General features: G+C 43.0%; 1 protein-coding gene across 1 annotated transcript; it reads left to right on the top strand.

The window, feature by feature from the left end:
- The first annotated feature begins 8,577 nt into the window (after positions 1-8,577).
- pitx1 (paired-like homeodomain 1) lies at positions 8,578-18,925 on the top strand. Its single transcript, XM_088279232.1, has 4 exons — positions 8,578-8,718; positions 13,195-13,592; positions 15,170-15,396; positions 17,979-18,925. Exons 2-4 carry the CDS (start codon positions 13,301-13,303, stop codon positions 18,543-18,545), a joined length of 1,086 nt encoding a protein of 361 aa, XP_088135358.1. The 5' UTR covers positions 8,578-8,718; positions 13,195-13,300; the 3' UTR covers positions 18,546-18,925.
- Positions 18,926-20,150: the final 1,225 nt, after the last annotated feature.

Here is a 20,150-nt window from a genome sequence, read left to right as displayed (position 1 = left end):
TGAGGTCCTAAACAAAACACCCCGAAAAATGGACCGAGTAGCACCACTGTTAACCGTGATGCAACTTTCACCAGTTGACCGGAAATTAGGTGGTGGCCATTTGGATTCAAAGTCGCCATTTTGGGTGAATCTCTTGATAGCTATCACGGGAAAATTGGAAAAATGTAGCCCCAGGTTGACCAAGTGACACCAAATTGACTGAACATGTCTATCATGACAGACCCGACAAAAAAGACTCAAGGAACCAAGCCCAAAATTGAACAGGAAGTGGGACATTTGGCTTCAAAGCCGCCATTCAGGGCAAAATTCCACCAGTGGCAATTCCTGGAAAATGGGGGAAATTCCTGCGATTTTGCAACTCTACAATGAAGCCGGCAATTTAATTTTGCAGAATGTAGCGCCGGGCATTGTTAGGCAGTCGTGTCAATATCGGCATTGGAGCAGCAGGATTGTGCGTCGGCGTCAAGAAGCAAAATGGTGCCACCGCTTGTTGACTTTCAAAAACGGAAACGTGGGCGGGTGTTCCAGGCCGGCAAATCTCAGCGCGGCATCTCGAGGGGCCGGCCAAATCCCACACGATCCCAACTTGAACATCCCGGCCGCTCTTCTGCCACACCTGCTGACCAGCGCGGCTCCGAGCGGACCAAATGAGGAGCATCAAGATCTCAGCCGCCATCTTAGGGAGTCACGCTAAATTCACACTAAATCCTCACTTTTGCCCGTCTACCCATATTTTATTCGGCGCAACATTGCTTGCCTTTTCACAAATGTTCTTCCTGACCAAACTGCTTGGGTGGATTTCCTCTGAAATCCGGATTAACGATGACATCACACAAGTTGAATGCGTGATGCCTTCAGGTGTAAATAATTCAAACGCGACTCGATTTTAAAGTCGCTTTGAGGTTGTCAGGTTACAAATGTGTGCATTCATCGCTCCTGATTCCTGCAGGTACGCCGCTGCCCTCTAGGGGGCGCGAGATTATAAAATGGATTGGCGATTTTTGGAAACAGTGAAACCAGAATATCTTTTTTTTTTAGATTGGATTACACACTGTATGGGTGTGCAACTAAACATGTCGGAAAATAGGCAAAAACGTTGATTATTATTCTCCAAAGTAAAAGTAAATATTATACATTTAATTTAGATTCAAAACAGTCTCCTATAAAGGAGGACTACAGAAATCCAACATTTACTGTTGACAAAAAGAAAATCTGAGGAACTTTAAAATCTAAAAGTTTATTAAATAATTAATCAATTATCCCAAAAAATATTGATCGCTCTCTCTCGCTTCAAAATCAAAATATTTTTTATAAGAAGCTGTCGTATTGTGACAATATCATCTTTTTTATCTTTTGATTACAAAAATCAAGCTGTATTTTTCTGTGGTTGTTTTTTTTAGACGGTCAAGAGGAAAAATTTGGGGAAGAAAGTAAAGAAAAAAAAGTGCAGTAAATGTTTTTTCTCATTTTTTTAGCACTACTACATTAAAAAAGTTGTTGACGTTTGAGTCACTCTAAATTATTTATTTTTTTTACGAGGTTGTGGTGAGCACGAGGGTGTGCAGTAATTCCGTGGAGATTTTAAAGATTTTGTTGAGTGTAGTTGGCGACAGTAATTGATACGGTGCAACATATTTAGCGTGACCTTACAAGCGCGTTAACGCCTTCTCCATAATGGCAGCAATTAAAGTGGTAGCAACTTTTTTTTGTGTGAGCGCATTCTCAATGAATCAACGCAGGCACGCCCGCCGCACGGCCGCTCTCAATTTTCTCGCATGCGGCCAAATACGAGCTGGCGCAGCCTGCCGAGCCAGCGGGGGCGCCTTCAGAGGTTCGCTTTTACGTTTGGCGAGGTGACTCAGCGGCATTCACTGACGACACAACAGCAAGGCGTCAGTGACATTTAATGGGCGTCATTTTTTATGAGATGCGCCATTGTGCTCGATACTGGCATCATAATCAAGTTAAAAGCTTCGTATGAGCATTGTCACGGCTTGTTTGTCAAATTTTTGTTGTTGCCTATGACGGCTAATACAGACAGTGACCAATCAGCTCGACGCGACATATTTGGCGAAAGTCACAACACAAAATAGAAACGAAGACAACAAAATAGGAGAGCAAGAACATTGATTTTCTAAGTCAAGCAGGAGGAGAGCACCAGCTGTGTTTATCTGACTTTTGACCCCTAGGGCCACTCCAATCTCAACAAGAGCTCAGCCTGACACACATGCGTGCTCACACAGCATTACTGGACACTCCCCAATTAAAAGACAGCAAAGGTCAGCGGAGAAACACCTTGAAGACCCCCCCCCGCCCCTCCAAAATAAAATAAATGAGATAAGTCAACATACTTTTATAAGATATACATTCAGGCATTATGATGTCATCATTTTAATAGCCACGCACTTGAGGCACATCAAAGCCTCCCCAGAGGACCCCATTCACTCCCCGCCAAAACCATTCGAGAAAACGCGCATTGGCCGACACATCGGAACCATTTTGGAATGAATGGATCGATTATTCACTCGTTTAAAATGGATACAAAACTCAATCCATCCATCCATCCATCTGAGCGGCTAACAATCACAAGGGCATGCTGGAGCCTGTCCCAGCCGTCTTCGGGCAGGAGGCAGCGTACACCCTGGACTGGTTGCCAGCCAATCGCAGGGCACAACGAACGATCACACCTAGAGACAATTTAGTGTTCAATGAACCTACCATGCATGTTTTTGGAATGGGGGAGGAAACCGGAGTACCTGGAGAAAACCACGCAGGCACGGGGGGGGGGGGGGGGACATGCAAAATGCATACGGGAAGGCCCGAGCTGGAATCGAATCCTGTACCTCTGAACTGTGAGGTCATCGTGCTAACCAGTCTTACATTGAAACATGTAAGCAAGAAAATGTTCACATTAAAATGTGAAACTTAGCATCACCTGAAATGTAAACGTATTCGGTTAAAACTTGATGGTGAATTTTTTTTTTCCCCGCGAGTGTGGTAATAACACATTTTTGTATTTTATTTCTTACCGCGAAAATCAACTGATTTGATGTGAATCACCGCGAGACGGCGTTGCTGGTATGTGGCGCACGTTCTCCATCTGGCTTTCGGGAGGGAGCTGTTTCGGAAAGCTGAGGGAAAAGGTCATGGGTGGGTGTTTTTTTTTTTTTTTCTGTCAAGTGGGGGGGGGGAGATGAGGGAGGGTGTGTCGGGCAAGGCTGAGAGCTTTTCTCAGGTAGGTCTGCCCAAACACGACGGCCTTGTTTACCTGTCAGCTTTTGTGCAGGCCTCCCACGGGAGACAAAGCAGCAAGGAGGCGCAGCCCGAGCTCCTCGGACCACCAGTGGAGACGGAGACGTACGCGTGTTTGTCTTCACGCACGTATGCTCGAACATCCTGACGCAAATGTGTGTGTGTGTGTGTGTGTGTGTTGCATACGTATGTTAGCGTTTTGTATGAACGTGGGCCAGTGTTTGTTGCTGGGCGGGTTTGTGTACAAACGCAAACGCGTGTGACTAATTCACGGAGTGGACAATGCAAGTGCTCAGGTGACGTACGAGTCCGTGTCAGCGTTAAAGTCGTCAGAATAGTTTGTTGTTTTTATTTTTTTTTTTATTTGTAATCATATTTAGGTCATTTTCATTTTTTTTTTTTTTTTACAGCAGGTTTGTTTGTTTTTATTTGCATTTATCAAAAGCGTTTTAGTTTAGTTTCAGTATTACATTTTGAGACGGGGTACGTTTCAAGTTCAAGGGTCACAATGAGTGTCGTAAAATCTCCCAAAATACCAAAGTTAAATTTTTTTAACGGACTAACATTAGAACATTCATGAGATTCGCTGTCGATATCGGCCTTTCGATGCGCTTTTTGGTCTTCAGAAACCATCGTTGGTGCCCCGTCTGCCCCTCCTTCTGCACGCCACTGTCCGTAACTAAACAAGGAAAAATTGGAAAACTGGCACCATTGTTTAATTTCTCCATCAATTTTTTCACCAATAATTCCGTTTCCACGAAAAAAACACCTCAAGGTGGAAGAAAGGAGAATAAAAAAAAAAAAAAGCCACCAAAACACAAAACAGTTCCTTACTTGGATGTCACCCCGAAAAAGGCCTGAGCGACCGTAAAAGTCAGAAAATAGTTTTCTGTTTTTTTTCTTCATACACGTGTTCAAATTCTGACGTGAGTGCGCTCGAGAGAATGAGCAAGTTGCGAGTCAAAGCGCATCACGTGCATGCGGGAGCTACTGTGGGAAAACTCTCTTAACTCGGATGAAGATAACCAGAGTCGCAGTAGCTCATCCTCCTCCTCCTCCCTTCTCTTTATAGGCCCGGGATGCGTGCGTGTGTGTCAGATACACCTACTGTTAATGCATACCTGCGTGCGTCTGCGTGCCTGGCTCGGCGTCACCGTGTGGGAAAATCACCAAAAAGGAGACTGTTGAAATGACATTGTCAGATTTTACAATTTTTTTTCATTTGGAATTGTTTATGAGCAGCAGAGGAGAGATTTGAGGCATTTGGGGGCACCCTGGTGTCTGTCATTCATAGATGTTGCCATAGCAACATTTGGATTTTCACTGACAACACTGGCCTATTAAAAAAAAAAATAGTCCCTTCTTAATATTGAAGGAAACTTAATTAATTTGTTTTGAATTATTTTTCACCCACAAAATGCCAAGTAGACAGAATTTGGAGGTAACGTTAATTGGATTGTTGCCTCACAGCACAACTTTAAGATATAGAATATCAATATTTTTCAAATGTGCACGCTAGAATAATTGTTTTTTTTTTTTTTTTTTACTATTTTCCAGAAATGTTGAAATTTGGAATAGGCAACTGTGCCGTTAGTTATTTGGCCGCAAAGTGCTCTAAAGTGTAAAGCAGGCCCCCAGTGGCGTGCAACTCTGACTCTGGTGCTTTTCGTTTTTTATCTGAGCACAGAGATAAAAGTGCCAGGCCGCTATTCCCACTCGGCGTCCTCCATACCTGGAGCGCCTGGAATTTCCAGAGAAGAGCCGTAAATTGTGCGGCCGGTGTTGTCCTCTTCCCTCCTCCCTCCGCTCACCACAAGAACAAGAAGAAGAGCTCGTCGACTTCTGAAAAACACATCCATCACCTTGCTTCTAAGGGAGGATGTGGGGAAGACGCGTGCGTGCGAGCGCAGAAATAAATGACGGGCGGGTCCAGTCAATGACTTTGTCCAGCAACTTCCCAGATTAAATCAAACCAGAAAAGGCAAATGTGAATTATGCGCTTGACCTCCTTTTAACAGCGGCTGAAGTTCCGCTGTTAAGAAAAAAAACACAGAAAAGCCCAACTGCAAAAGACTCGACAAAGATGGCCGACACCGTCTTCAAAGATGGCCGACATTGTGACCCACTTCCCACACATGGAGGCGAGTTTCCCTCGTTAGCGGCAACACTGATGTTTGCCCGATGAATCTTGGTGTCAGAAGACAAAAGGGAGCTGCGGGGCGGGTTGACTCGGATGCTTGCCTTCTTTCCAACCGCATAGATGGCTTCCACGTGCATTCCGTCGTACCACAACATTAGGTACACCTGCGCATTTCAAAAATGCCACAATCCACCAATTAGAACAATTCTTTGGAAATCAGCTGCTATGACTGACGCTGCTGCAACACACTCCACAAACATGGCGCATTGGGAGTCACATGTTCCACAAAGATGGCCGACACGGTGCAATCCTGCAACACGCGCCGCAAAGAGGGCTGCTGCACAATAAGACAATCGTTGGTGTTGCAATGGTTGAAAAATGTGCTGAGTGGATTCCTCCACACCGCAAACGTTGTGGTAAAGAGTCTGTGTGGTAATCACGAGTCGTTTTATGAGGCCCTCTTGAAGGGAGATTCTCTGAGTTGCACTTCTCAAGTTAGTGGAGAACGGGGAGACGGAATGCAATGTAATGCAACGCAAAGGATGGAAAATTGGACTGCTTTCAGAGCAAAAATTAGGGAAAGGAGTAGATCAGCACATCGAATGCTAATGCTAAACAAGGCTGCTAGAAAAAAATGGCCTTTGTTGTGTTGCTCTAATGCTAAACAACAACAGTAAATAATAAATGATGCTAATAATGAACTTGTGATTTGTCATTGGCTGCTCGTAAAAAAATGGTTTGTCATGTGTCTCGGATGCTAAAAACACAAGTTCATTTTAAGCAAGGCTGTTAATAAACAGGGTTTCTTAGCATGTGGACTTGGATGTCAATGTAATGCTAATCAAGATAAGATAATGCTAAACGAGGCTTCTAGTTAAAAAAAAAAAAGGTAGCTGTGCTGCTAAGCAACACGAGCTGATGCTAAACAGAACCACTATTAAAAAGATGGTTTGTTAGCATGTTGATTTGAATATAAGCGCTAATGCGAAACTAAGTTGCAAAGTCAGGTGAGATTAAAGCTAATGCTAATGCGATAGTAGATAACGGGACTTTTGAGTGACCTTATTTTTCAATTGATTTTTCAAAACGACATCAGATTTTTTTTGGACCGCGTGAATAGAAACGGGGGGATTATTTTGAAGGGCCGGCGGCGCGCAACACGATCCCGTGAAGCGGCGCCGTAAATCTCACTGAGGCTCGTCCTGCTTCTGCTGCTGTTGAGTCCAGCAGTGTCCAGATGTTGAAAAACAATTCATCAAGATATGATCTGAAGAATTTTGATGGTGGAAAGGGGAGGATGAGCCCAACGAAAGACAGGAAAAGAAAAAAAAGCAGTTTTTAATCCAATTGGGAATTTGTTGCTAAATGCAAAACAAACTCGCGGATATGCCGACGTTAAATCTTTTGTTACGCGGTTGGAGGCGGCGAAACGAGAAGATGGCGCGATGGTGCTCACAATACAAGAGGTGAAACCTTTTGAGTCCAAAACCTGGATTCTTAGGCTCTGCTGTCCCTATGTAGATTTTTCAGATGATTGTGCTTTGTTTTTAATATTTAGAATTATCTAGTTGGTTGACATTGGCTACACGTTTAGAAAGGACAAAAATAATTACACGTTAACGTTAGCATGAAGTATTCGCCTCTTCACTCTCCAATTGGCTGTAAGAGCCCTGTCCCTTCCTCGATAAAATATATCACATTAAGATCGTATTCGTAAGCATCTTGCTACCGCTGATTCATTCATTGTGGTGTTAACTCATACTGTGATTCTCCACAGTCTCCACTTGGCTGCAATGGTCCGCTGTCTCCGCTTGGATAGAATGAGTCACTGCTCCATCCTTGCTCTCCTCCATTTTGCTTGGTTGTTAGCAAATCGCCGTGGTTTTCCAAGTCTATGAATGACAAATATAAAGACACGTATTAATATGCAATACAAACTCTCCACTGGGCTAGCAGTGTCCGCAGTCTCCTCTCAAATAAAATGTTCCTGCATACAAGAGTCTCCTCCACCATTGTTATTTGTTAGAATCGCAATCGTTGTCACTGCTCAGTGAGTATGTTTCGCTACGACCTATGCGTTTAATATGACGTGGATTTCAGAGTTGCTTACACTAATATTCACAACAGCCCACATTCTCCTCTCGGATAAGAGACTCTCCTGTTGCCATTTGTTACCATATCGCAACATCACTGCCCACAACAAAATTCAACACACACACACGCACGCACACACGCACGCACACACGCGTACACGCTTTCCTTAGCAAACAGCGCACTCAGCCTGGACTGACCAATAGGGAACCCTTATTTTTGGTCATTTTAATGAATCAAAAAATTTGCTGACATTTTTCTTTTCAGGTCTCGAACCAAAATGTTACTTGAAAAGTGAACTTTTTTTTAAAATAAATTTCCAAGAGGAGACTTGGATCCTTGAGTGAGGTCTTCATGCCTAACAGGATTAATTTCCTGTATTTATTCACACTGCTGATGAGTGCTTGTTTACCACAACGACTTTCTTTGTTTCTTCCAAGAATGGCTGATTTAACCTAAATGGGATTATTATTTAATAAATTATCCGTGAGGGAAATATTTTGAAAATAATTTAGTCTATTATATTATTATAATAAATTTGGAAACAATGGCAAATACCGGGAGATGGTCACTTACTGTATGTCAGTTAGGCGTAATCCACAATTTTTGTCACAAATTCATTGATAAGATTGTTATCAATTATTGTTGCACTATTTCTGGTTATGCTTTTTGTTGTTTTTATGATGGTAGGGAATAAACCCAGACTGTACATTATAATGCAAAACAAATGATTGGGCTCACTTGTATGGGAAAAAATTTAATTGTGCTCAGTATACGAAAACGTTGCAGAATTAAAGATGATGGTGATTAAAAGCTGGAAAATGAACACAAATAAATCACAACCTTGCATGCAAGACCATTTTCAAAGTTGCTTGTCCTTAGAATTCCTCGTCTAAGAAAAGCAAGGGGAAATGATTCCATTGAATGAATGTGGAGAAAATCTCGATGAGGAAAGGATGATGATGGAGTGAATGGGGCTCCGGGATGTGTATGGAGGGGGGGGGCTGTGACGTCACTGCACGGCGAGTGCGCGCAGCCCCAAGAAAAGCAACCAGCCGCCGCACACGCTCCAAAGCAAACAAGTCGAAGCACGTGAACGCACCAGCGAGTGGATTTGACGCGCATGGGGGAAGGCTGAGCTTCCAAATACTTCTTTTGATTATTATTAATTTTTTGTGTGTGTGTGTGTGTGTGTGTGTGGGTGGGGGACTCTTCTGCTGGGAGGCACGCAACCGGTAAGGACCAAACATATTAACACGCACTTTTTAGCCTCCATTTTAATCAGGATTAAATATTTTATATATTTTAATGTATATTTCATTATTGGCGGTTCGGGGCGTCCCAAGGGCGGTAGAGTGGAACCTATTAAACATAAAAAAATCTTTGACACGGACTAAAACTCTCATGCGTATGCGTGCTTGTCTGTAGTCTGACAATGAAAATACAGTATTTATTTACTCGTGCAAAACACCGTGCGAATTTATGGCAATTTATTGTTCTTTGTTCTAAACAAAAAAAATCATCTCATACCCTCTACAAGATCCTTTGACAATATCTTTCTAACATTTCGGCGCGATTTGTGCAGACTCAATTTAAACCCAAGGGGGAAATTAAACAGACGGATTTTGGTATTATTCCCTTGTTTGCTAGGCGTTTTTCTTCTTCTTTCTTTCTTTCTTTTTGTTTTCCAAGCAACTGGATTATGGAAGTGAATGTCATCCCAAGCGTGGGCGCAGGTACATGAGTGCTTTCTTGACGATTTCAATGAGATGCAGTTGCACGCCTCGTCAGCAGCTTTCGAAGGACAATTGGGATGCTGACACGCGCGCAAATGTGACGAGAAGACGAGCCAAAGTTTTCTTTTCACTACTCTCATCAAAACGCATTTGTCACACTTTGAATGACAACAAACTGGCTGGCTCAGTTTGCGTTTCAATTCAGAAAATTATTTCAGAAACAAAAAAAGAGAAACGACGAAGGCAACTAACTAGATGTCCAGTATGATTTTGTACGTGCACAAATATGGATTTTGATCGCAATGCGAACTTCCAATTAAAAAAATAATCGAATAATCTTCCCATAAACAACGTCGTTTATTTCATTGTATGCTTTTAAATGTGTCGGAACGCCAACATAGTATTCAAACAAATACTAACTGAAATAGAAAAGACAGTCAACGTTTTTTGTCATTTTCCCCTTCGTTTTGCGCTCAGTTAGAGTTTTTCTTTTCACCAACCGAAAACGCAGTCAGGTTGTCGTTTGGATAAAAAAGAAACAAAAAACTATCACCAAGGTAATAATCATCTGTGTCCTTCTCCTGTTACTCGCAAAGCGGGCTCCACTTTCCAAGAAGTGATTCTCGCCCCTGTTTGGAAGTTTTTTCTTTTTTAACAACAAGCGCACGCGGCCTTTTCGCTTATTTGCACTTCTGCGCCTGCAGGGAAAATGTACGCAGCGGCGACCTTTAACCCACCGGTGCCGGTGGCGGATGCAAAGACTTTTTGAAGCCATCCATCACACGCGAAGTGCGAGGACTGCAATAACCTGACTGTTGACATTAGCGTCCATTTAACTGCCTGCAATGACCGCGGGAGGCGAAACAAGTCATGTCAACCCTGTAGGATTCCCTCAAGGAGGCTTAATTAGGCGAGTCATTAGGTGGAAGCCCTAAAAGGCGTCATCTGTTGCGCTAGGGTGCATCCAAGTTGGGGAAAAAAAGGCTCAATCTAACCTGAAATCGGAAGTTTACGGTAGATTGAGCCGTGAATAATTGCGCTTTACGCGTGGCTGGTGACGTTTCACGCAGCGTTTTGAATTGCAGAGTTCAGATGCGCCTTATTATAACAATTAATGCAGATTATAAAAACTACATATTCAGGGGGAAAAAACACTCTGGTTGTCGCTTTTGAGACCCGCTGCGTCATTTTTACGCAGTGATTGTTGTTGGTGCTGCATTCCTAAAAAAATAATCAGTTGGATTTACTTAATTCGAACATGTTTATCGGTTGCACACGATTAAAATGTTGTAAACCGTTTCTTCAAGAATTATCAAATGATATGTGTCAGATTCGCACAATTCACAATTTAATCGTGGGCAACGGAAAAGCAAGGGTTGTTTTTTGTGTGTGTTGAAGGTCCTTCGGGGGACTTTTCTGGTTCGACTGCATGGGATCTCGTTTTAAAAAAACCCTTACAAGAGGAGTCGTGGCGCCGACGACAACCCCAGTCGATGCACGCTGAACTGAGACATATGCGCGAGCGGCACGCACGCGCACACGCAATAGTCCGCAATAGTGCAGTGAAGTGTCATATTGGTGCGTTCAAAGGCTGTTGTGTAAAAATGAACAAGTTGTGTATCACATTCAAACTAAGAAGGGCGTGCATATTTGGAAAAGTGCAGTGATACTCTACAACATTTTATAACAAGAATTAGCCCCAAAAATAATTGTCTCTTGCAGTACAAATATTTAATATTCAAATACACGAGCACAGTAGGCCGAATTCGTTCTTAAAATCATGACAAGTTGTATTACGAAATGTGGGGTATTACAAGAAAAAGTTTCTAATTTCACATCATTAGTAAAGTATAAACATTTACGACTGCTAATCTACACCAGACTAAAAGAGAGATGAAATTATAGGGACGTTTGGCTCATATTGGTATAAAGACAAAGCATTCATAAATCAGGCCTCTTGTTGCTATGCAACAACAGATGGCCGTTGGTGCGTTCACCGACGAAGCCACGTGCAAATCTTGCATTCATAGACCGCTCATTAAACTCTGAAATACATAACATCGAAGGTGGAATTACTTTTTTATAGCCACAAGTCACGGTGAGTTCAATGTTATAAAAAACAGTCAGTCGGTACATTCAATGACCTACATATTGCCAACTGCAACGTCAGCCGAAAAAAATACTGTACGCAAACGGGAGTCTGACGACTATGTTGTGTCAATGACCGTTCGATAAAATCGGATATATCCTTTGTCAAAGCTGGAATTCCCCCATTCAAACTTTGAGCAAAAATATCCATCCATCCATCCATCCATCCATTATCTGAAACGCATCTCTCCACGAGTGTCGCGGGGAGAGGGAAACAAAACAAAAAAAGCAGAAGGTAACAAAAATAGTTAAGGTAGTCATAAAAAAGTAGTATAGAAAAAATAAAGACCCCATCTGAAGCGATGCATTCAAAGACGACCCGATAAAAATGGTCAAAACGGAAAGTGTCTATCAAACGGACAACCGGCCATGGAAATGATGTATTCAGTGACCGTTCAATAAAACGGGATATATGCAAGCTCAAGCCGGAGATTTACTTGTACAAACAGCAGGTCACAACGAGTTCAACACAGTCATAAAAAAAGTTGTAAAAATAACATCTGAAGAGCTGCGTTCAAAGACCGCTCGATTAAACTGGGCACTCAGACGTGAAATCTTGACGTCACATGCTAATTCATACATCAACAGTACCACGTGTTGTCATTCAAGGGGAGGCTAAGGGGCTGCATTCATGTACAGTGGGATAAAATCGGACATGTACTCTCCAACTGGGGCCATGATTGGCACACGTTAACATTGCGTTCAAGCGCGCCCAGATTACGAGTAAGGGTGAGTCAAAAAATAAACACTTTGTGCTCATCTTCCCGTCAAGATAATTGGAAGCGCTGCAGTCAATGATGGTTAGATTTTTTTTATTACGAAAAATAATGACTATATGAGTGAGGCGAGTGATGCTTTTGTAAAAACCGGACCTTTGGCATTGAAATATAAACGTGAAAAATAAAAGCGTATAACACTTAAATGAACATTAAAATAAAGGCTATGTATTATAGAATTGATACAAATTCCAACAATTAACTGATTTTTCCTCAAATAAACAAAAAGGTCAGTGAGGCAAGTGTTGCAATGAGGACATTTGGGCACCCCCGTGTAAATTCTGAACAAATGTTTTGAGACGAGCTAGCATGACTCTGATACAAAAATTAACAATTTTTGGAAAGGAGGCAAGTGACACATTCAAGGACGGCTGAATAAAATTGGGAGAAAATCCAGCCTTGACCCTGCTGGCATTTATTGGTGCTGAATGTTTACTTGTTAGACAATAAGGTCAACGGGGGAGGCGATAACACACGCAGGCAAACACCCACGCACGCGCCCATGCTCGTGCACGCACGCAGCTAATATGTTGCGTTTTCTATATCGACTGAAAAGAGAAATAGCAACCGGGCAGGCCCGTTTGGAGGGCAAATGTTTGCTCAGCTCAGCACATACACGCTTATATACAACGGTGTTGTGTGGCGTGGCGTGGCTGCATGCGTGGCTGCGCTCTTGCTCTGCACACATTACAAACATGCCTCCACTTAACTAAACTTAAAAAAACTCGCATTGCATAGGAATGACAGCGTTTTTCATGTGGATTTTGTGGGTGAATTCACATTTTTCTCCGAGACTGTGCGTGGGAGTGTTTGTGTTCCCCGCCACTTAAAAAAAAAAAAGTTGATTTTCGCGTTGCACACTTTTAGGTCTAGTCTGGTGACGTCACACTCGGGGCAGGCTCAAGCGTGGGCGGGGCAGCGTGAATTGGGTCCCACGCAAACGGAGCTCGACCTTCTTCTCCTTCATTGTGGTCACGACTCGCGTGGACGGAGCTGCTGAGAACCGAGAACTGCTCCCAGTCGCCCATTTCTTTTTGTTGTTTTTTTTTAGGACTCTAGTGGAGGCCTTGGTTTCTTCTTCCCTCCCATGTCGCCACGCGTGTCCCCTTCGGCGTGGACTCTTCTGCGCCTCCCTTCGTCGGCTCCACGCGCGGCGCATGCATCTGCATCGCGGGACTGACTCGTCTGCATCCCTCCTTGCTTGTGATCTCCTCCAAGGTGCAATGAATTTGGAGAGACTCTCCGAAGCCGCAGCGGCGGCGGCAGCGACTCGGACCCACGCCAACCCGAACCCACCTCCTCTTCCTCCTCCTCCTCCTCCCCCCCGGGCGTCACGCGACGTGGGCCCCGCGTTCCACTTGCAGCCCAGAAGCTCCAATATCAACACGAGCGCTCGCGGGGGAACTTTAGATCACTCGAGCAGCGAGTCTTCGGACGCCGAGTTGGCAGGTACACGAGTGCGGTTGGGGGGCATTTTGCGTGCCTAATAGTTGTCAATGTCATTGGGCACGTTTTTAGGACTACTGACTAAAACCGGTGATACTAATTATCCTGTTACAAATCGTAAAAACATTTTTTAAAAAGTAGATGATAGTGACATGACAATTTTGGGGACATTTTTCGGACGACATAAAAAAAATTATTCAAAACTGTTCCTGTGTAGACGTTTTATGTCAGAGTTTTGTTAAAAATATGCCCAGAAATTTCGTCATATTGTTATTTTATTTTTATTTTATTTTATTATTTTTGGGGGGGGGGGTTAAATATTTAGCATGGCGCTGCATGATGGCTGTCTCACAAAAAAAACATTTTGGGGAATTGTGTTTGAAAGACATTTAAATGCAGTTTTGCACCGTTGCGAAAATGAGAAAAATGTTATGACGGATATTTAAATATCCATCCAAGAGGAGGTGGGGTTCATGTTGGATGTTTTTTTTGTCGTGCGTAAAAGCTGAAAAACATGCTTTCTTTGACTTCATAACACATTTGCACTGTTTGATGACAAATTTTGACGGAGCAAATAATCTGTCGGATTTACAGTGCAGGAGGCGTTCAGTGGACATGTGGTTTTTATTTTCTACCCAACTTAAAAATAAGAAATAACGCAAGTATTTACAAAACATGAATGCACATGAATTGGATGTGGCGTTAAATTCTTGCATGAGCAAAAATTAATCGATTTATGAAGTTCCTCCCACAAAACGACGGTGATTGTAGTTTTAATGTCGGTTTTGCAGTAAAAATGAAATTAATTAAAAACACTTTATTGACAAGATACGAAAATGAACTTTTTATCCTTAAGAGCAGTGAGGAATAAATTGACTCATGCATGTAACAAAAAACAGTCAGATGACTAGACGTTTTAGGGAGTTTAGTTTTCTACAGCAACCTACAAAATAAATCTAGTTCAAAACTCCCTGCGATGGAATATTTCAACGCAATTATAATGACATTTATTATTGGAAAGAGGAGTGCGGAACAGTATCCTTGAACTGGGAAGAAGAAGTGCTTTGCACGTGCAGGTTGACCCGACAGAAAACGTGGAGACATTTTTTTCCAAAACAACCACAAACAGCATTAAAAAATAAATATATATTTTTTTCTCCAGCTAAAAACTCGACTTATTATTTTTTTAAGTGAATACATATTTTTGTATTTCTTCTAATTGAGTATGGGACTGACCTTTGCAAGACTCACCTATTAGAAAATACTTCTACACTAACTTATACATTTGAACTTTTGATTTGCAATTTAAGGAGGACAATTGACTCTTTTTTTGGGGAGGAGGCATTGGTGGCTTAACCTTTGCATGTGTTAACACTCGCGTTTAAGGAGGCCTTCTTGTCAGGACTCCAAGAGACAGTTGCAAGATAAGCGCAACAACAACAAATGCAACATGTCGATGTTGCCGACTGAGCGGGATTCGCCTTCGTGCACGCGCATTTTACGCCGTTTGGGAAGGTGACGCTTGTGTGTGTGTGTGTGTGTGCGTGTGTGTGTGTTTGTTTTTGCTGTCGGGCGTGCAGCGGAGAAGGAGCGCGCCGGCGGCGAGCTGCGCGTCGTCGGCGTCAGCGACGAGCCGCTGACGGGCGCTGACGACCCCAAGAAGAAAAAGCAGCGGCGGCAACGCACGCACTTCACCAGCCAGCAGCTGCAGGAGCTCGAGGCCACCTTCCAGCGCAACCGCTACCCGGACATGAGCACACGGGAGGAGATCGCCGTGTGGACCAATCTCACCGAGGCCAGAGTCAGGGTCAGTTCACTTGCCGCTCGTGAGCCACGCACGACACCAGCAGCGACTCGTGCACAACACACGGGAACTACTACTTAGTTTTTTGACGCAGCTGCTGCTGCTTTTGGGGTCTGGAGAATATTGTCAAGGGTGTTATTTGAGGGAGGAATTGCGTAACGTTCCTTTTAGTTGCATTTGTACAAAAGTGTGCTTTGAAACGACACTTTGAAGGGGAAAGTTTTAGGATGAATATTCACTGAATATACAGGAACAGCATTCATGCTAACCCTAAAGCTGTGACTAGATTTAAAAAAAACGTGCTTTTTCTCTACAATCGTTGAGGCCATGCCTAAAAGTGCGCTCCAACATTTATTGCACAGTTTAATGTATGGATGTTGTCACGTGTGCCCTTTCAGGTGCATTTGTACAAAAGTTTTCATTGAAATGACAATTTTGGAATGAATATTTACTGAACGTACAAAAACTGGATTCGTGCTAACCCTGAACCTGTTAGTCGATTTAAAAAATATATTTTGCTAAAGTTAATCGTCGGGTTAAGGCCGTGCGTAAAAGTGCGATTAAGAAATGAAAATGTTGCATTCGGGAGAAATCTTTTATTGGAAGAGGATTTCACGCAACATGTATTGTATACAAGATATTGCAATACGTCACATTTTTTGGGGGGAGGGTGCGTACAAATGTGGGTAAACGTTCACAAAGACGTCTGTCAGGGCAGGAATATTGATAAGCGTATAGTCAACAAAATTTGGAACGCTAACCAAAGCACACCTAACCCAACAAATGCAATTATCAAAAACAAATACTCGCGAAATATAGAATTAACTTGACATATTTTGCAGTCTCGATGTGGACGTTTTAAAAAAGAAATAATAATTAAAAAAAGTTTAAAAAGTTACTCTAAGTCATTTGAATGCACTTTTGGCAGCACTATTTTCTAAGTGGCAATAATATTACGAAATGAAATTCCTACCTGCAGCTGTTCGAATTAGCGAACGTTTGACACGAGTCGCTCACCAAACAATAAAAAAGCTTTTATATTTTTTAGCACACACATACACACACACACACCTGCGTGCACACGAATGGGAAAAAAACAGGCGTGCAGAGATAGAAATTCAAAAGGCAATGTGCTTATGTGCCAACACTGCGCGGTCACTTTATTAGGTACAAGTTGGGCCGCGTATTTAAACGTGGAAAGGTGGGTCGAGTGTGTTTTTGATGACGTCGGCATAAGGCGAGCAGGTTGCGCAAAAATGACAAATGCCGATATTTTCCATTTCTATTTTAAGCAGCAGACCTCCGCTTAATTGTTTCATTGAATCATCCAAGGTCATCCAAGATGAACTTTTTGCCGTTTTTTAAATCCCAAAAGTCCCAACAACACCTTTTAGTTGACAACAGCTGGACCGGACAAACGCATTGTGTTTCGAGTTTGAAAACGACCTACAAACATAGTTGAAAGAAATACCAATAGAAAATCTTTCCTGAAACTGATTTTTTTTTCAGGCAGAGACAAAAACGACTTATAAATAAATTGTGTTTTGGCGCGCTAATGAATTGCTTGATGCGATCACACACTCACGTTGGCTTGCTGATTTATATATGCAGTGAAAAATAAAAGGTTACAAAAAGTACCCAGCTGCATTTCAATCACACAACGTCAAAGTGAGGCAAAATAATTTATCCTATTTGGAATTGATTGGCAGTCGGTTTTAGGAGCGGCTTAATGTGCAGGCAAGTCATTTGTGTTGAACTGTCGCCTCCACATTTCAATCGGTGACGTTTTGAGGGGAGCACATTTTGTCAGCTTGGACAATTTAGAGGACGTTGATTACTGTCATTTTTTAATTTGTCGATTTGGCCGCACGCAGAGCCAAAATATTAGCAACACCGAGAAGCAATTGAATATTATCATTATATATGATTTATTTAAGTATTATATTATATTATACTCTATATATATATATATATACTATATACTTACCTAATCAAGTGACAAAGACATTTGGAGTCATGCAAAATTTGAAGTTGGCATAAATAATTCATTTTAGGTTCGGGCTTACATATTTTGAAACCGATCAGTGTGTTTGCAGGTGTACGTGATAAAATGAAATGAACGTTTTAAAATATGATGTTTTTAAATTATTTTATTGGATGCATAATTAGACATTTCGGTTTTAATTCATGACATTGAAGTCAGCGCTATAGCGCGTGCATTAATGGAGTACCAAATACATTGAAAAGCACATTTGGAACATGCATTTTTTTAAGGGTCGCATAATGATTTTTGGTGGTGTGCATGTGGTTTGATTTTTTTTAATTAGCACATATATTGGCACATGTGCGTACTATAAAAACTTTGGGACATCCGTTTATTTTATTTTTTATTTTCTATTTTGTAGGAGAGTAGGCCTCAAGTGCAGCATGGCTTTGCAAGTGTACCTATATATTAAAGTGCCCCAATGAGCCATTTTGGAGCTTTGTACGCATTTTGAAGGGCGCACGTGTCCCTAATAATAAGGCAGGCATGCGGATCAGTTTCTTGCGGCTGTGCGCGTGAGTGACACTGTGGCTGCTTGCAGGTGTGGTTCAAGAACCGCCGCGCTAAGTGGCGGAAGCGCGAGCGCAACCAGCAGATGGACCTGTGCAAGAACGCCTACCTCCCGCAGTTCAGCGGCCTCATGCAACCCTACGACGACATGTACCCGGCGGCGGCGGCGGCGGCCTACACCTACAACAACTGGCCCAACAAGAGTCTGCACGGCCCCAAGAACTTCCCCTTCTTCAATTCCATGAGCCCGCTTACGTCGCAGTCCGTGTCCAGCATGTTCTCGTCATCGCCGGCGCCCATCTCCAGCATGAGCGTGCAAGCGGCCGCCATGTCCAGTATGGGCGCACCCCCGCCACCGAGCCTGAACAACATCGGCAACCTCAACCCGCCCGGCCTGAACGCCGCCGGCATGTCGTCGCCGGCTTGCCCGTATGCCGCGGCGGCGGCGGCGGCGGCCGGTTCGCCCTATGGCGTGTACCGGGAAAATCCGGGCCTGGCCACGCTCAGACTCAAGTCCAAGCAGCACCACCCCACTTTCGGTTATGGGGGCCTGCAGAGCCCCCCCTCGGGCCTTAACGCCTGCCAGTACAACAGCTGACCCCGTCAAGCCGCCGTTGCGCAACCACGCGTGACGTCACCAGAAGTGACTCGGACACTTATTACGCTGTACAGACACCACGTGTAAATATATTCAAACTGAACATGTATAATAGTTGCCGTTTTCTCTTTCTTCATGCTTGCTTGCTGTCTTTAGGGGAATTCAAAAGAAATGCTCCAATTTCAATGAAAAAAAAAGATTGACAAGCTTGTTTGTGTGTGTGCGTGTGCGTGATTTGTTTCGTCCAAAGTGTTTGTAAAAGGCGGGGATTTTTTTTTCGTGCGATTATGTACGATATGTGCACAAGCCGCTAAAATGTCTCTGATAAAAAAGAAACGGTTGTTGTGTTCTGCTTGAATAAAGTGCAACGAAAACAGGAAGTACGTGTAAGATTTTCGTCCAGGTCGGACATTAATTTCATTTATAGTATTGTACATCACATTTCCATTAAATAGGATCGCTTGTCATTTTACCATAAAAAAAGTAAAACAGAAGGAAAACATGCAAAAATTTGCAATTTCCGAGATGCTCTTGAAGTAGCCTAATCTAATCAATGAGCCGTTGCAATCCTATCAGCGCTCGACTGATATTGATTGTGTGTTTTAGCTGATAACACAAGTCACCCATAATAAGAATCAGAACAATAAAAAAAAACTATTTGATAGTCATTAGAGGGTTTATGATATAAATATAAAGCTCAATATTTGATTACATGTGCCACTTCTGTCTCCTAACACGACACGTGACAACTTCAAATTCTCATGACATCGGCGTTATTTTTTGTAAATGTAAATACGAAATTCATTTGACGTAAGTAGTTTAACAGAAAATATTTATGAAATCAGACAACATTAACATTCAGTGTCTGCACTACAGGTGTCGGTGAATGTACATTTATTTATTTATTTTTGGTCGTGTGTCAAACGTGATTGTTTGCAAAACAAAAAAAGGCCGCTTCCCAACAAGTCCCAACAGTGAAAAAGCATCCGGCTTGCGTCACATTCTTCACCTGGGCGCGGTGATGGTGCACGCGGAGGGAGGAGGGCGTCGGTTGGGGCAGCGGCTTATTGTTGATGCTGCATCTTGGGAACCGGAGCACGACTCACTCGGAACCATCCAACGGAGACAGAAGCAGAGGGCGTGGCTTCTCGCAGCTTGAGAAAACAACAGAAAAGAAAAAAAAAGAGCTTTGTGAAAGCACCACAAGGACAACGGACACGCGCACACCCTGCCAGCGTCACTGACGACAATATGCATCCAACCAACCATTATTTGAACCGCTTCTCCTCACGAGGGTCGCGGAGCCTATCCCAGCTGTCTCCGGGAAGTAGGCAGGGTACACCCTGAAGTGGTTGCCAGCTCATTGAAGGGCAAAGACGAACACTCACTCTTAGGGTATTTCAGGGTGTCCAGTCAACCTACCATGCATGTTTTTGGAATGTGGGAATAAACCAGAGTACCCAACGGAAACCCAGGCACAGGGAGAACCTGCTGCAAACTCCACACAGGAAGGCCTGAACCACAATCAAACCCTGGACCTCTGTGCTGTGAGGCCATTGTGCTAACCAGTCGTCCACCGTGCCACCCTTACAACCATTTAGGACA

Source organism: Idiotropiscis lumnitzeri, chromosome 17 (genome assembly GCF_059441095.1).
Source record: "Idiotropiscis lumnitzeri isolate Australia: NSW breed Sydney's pygmy pipehorse chromosome 17, RoL_Ilum_1.0, whole genome shotgun sequence".
Classification (NCBI taxonomy): Eukaryota; Metazoa; Chordata; class Actinopteri; order Syngnathiformes; family Syngnathidae; genus Idiotropiscis; species Idiotropiscis lumnitzeri.
The sequence above is the reverse complement of the archived record's forward strand: the minus strand, read 5'-3'. Positions and strand labels throughout refer to the sequence as shown.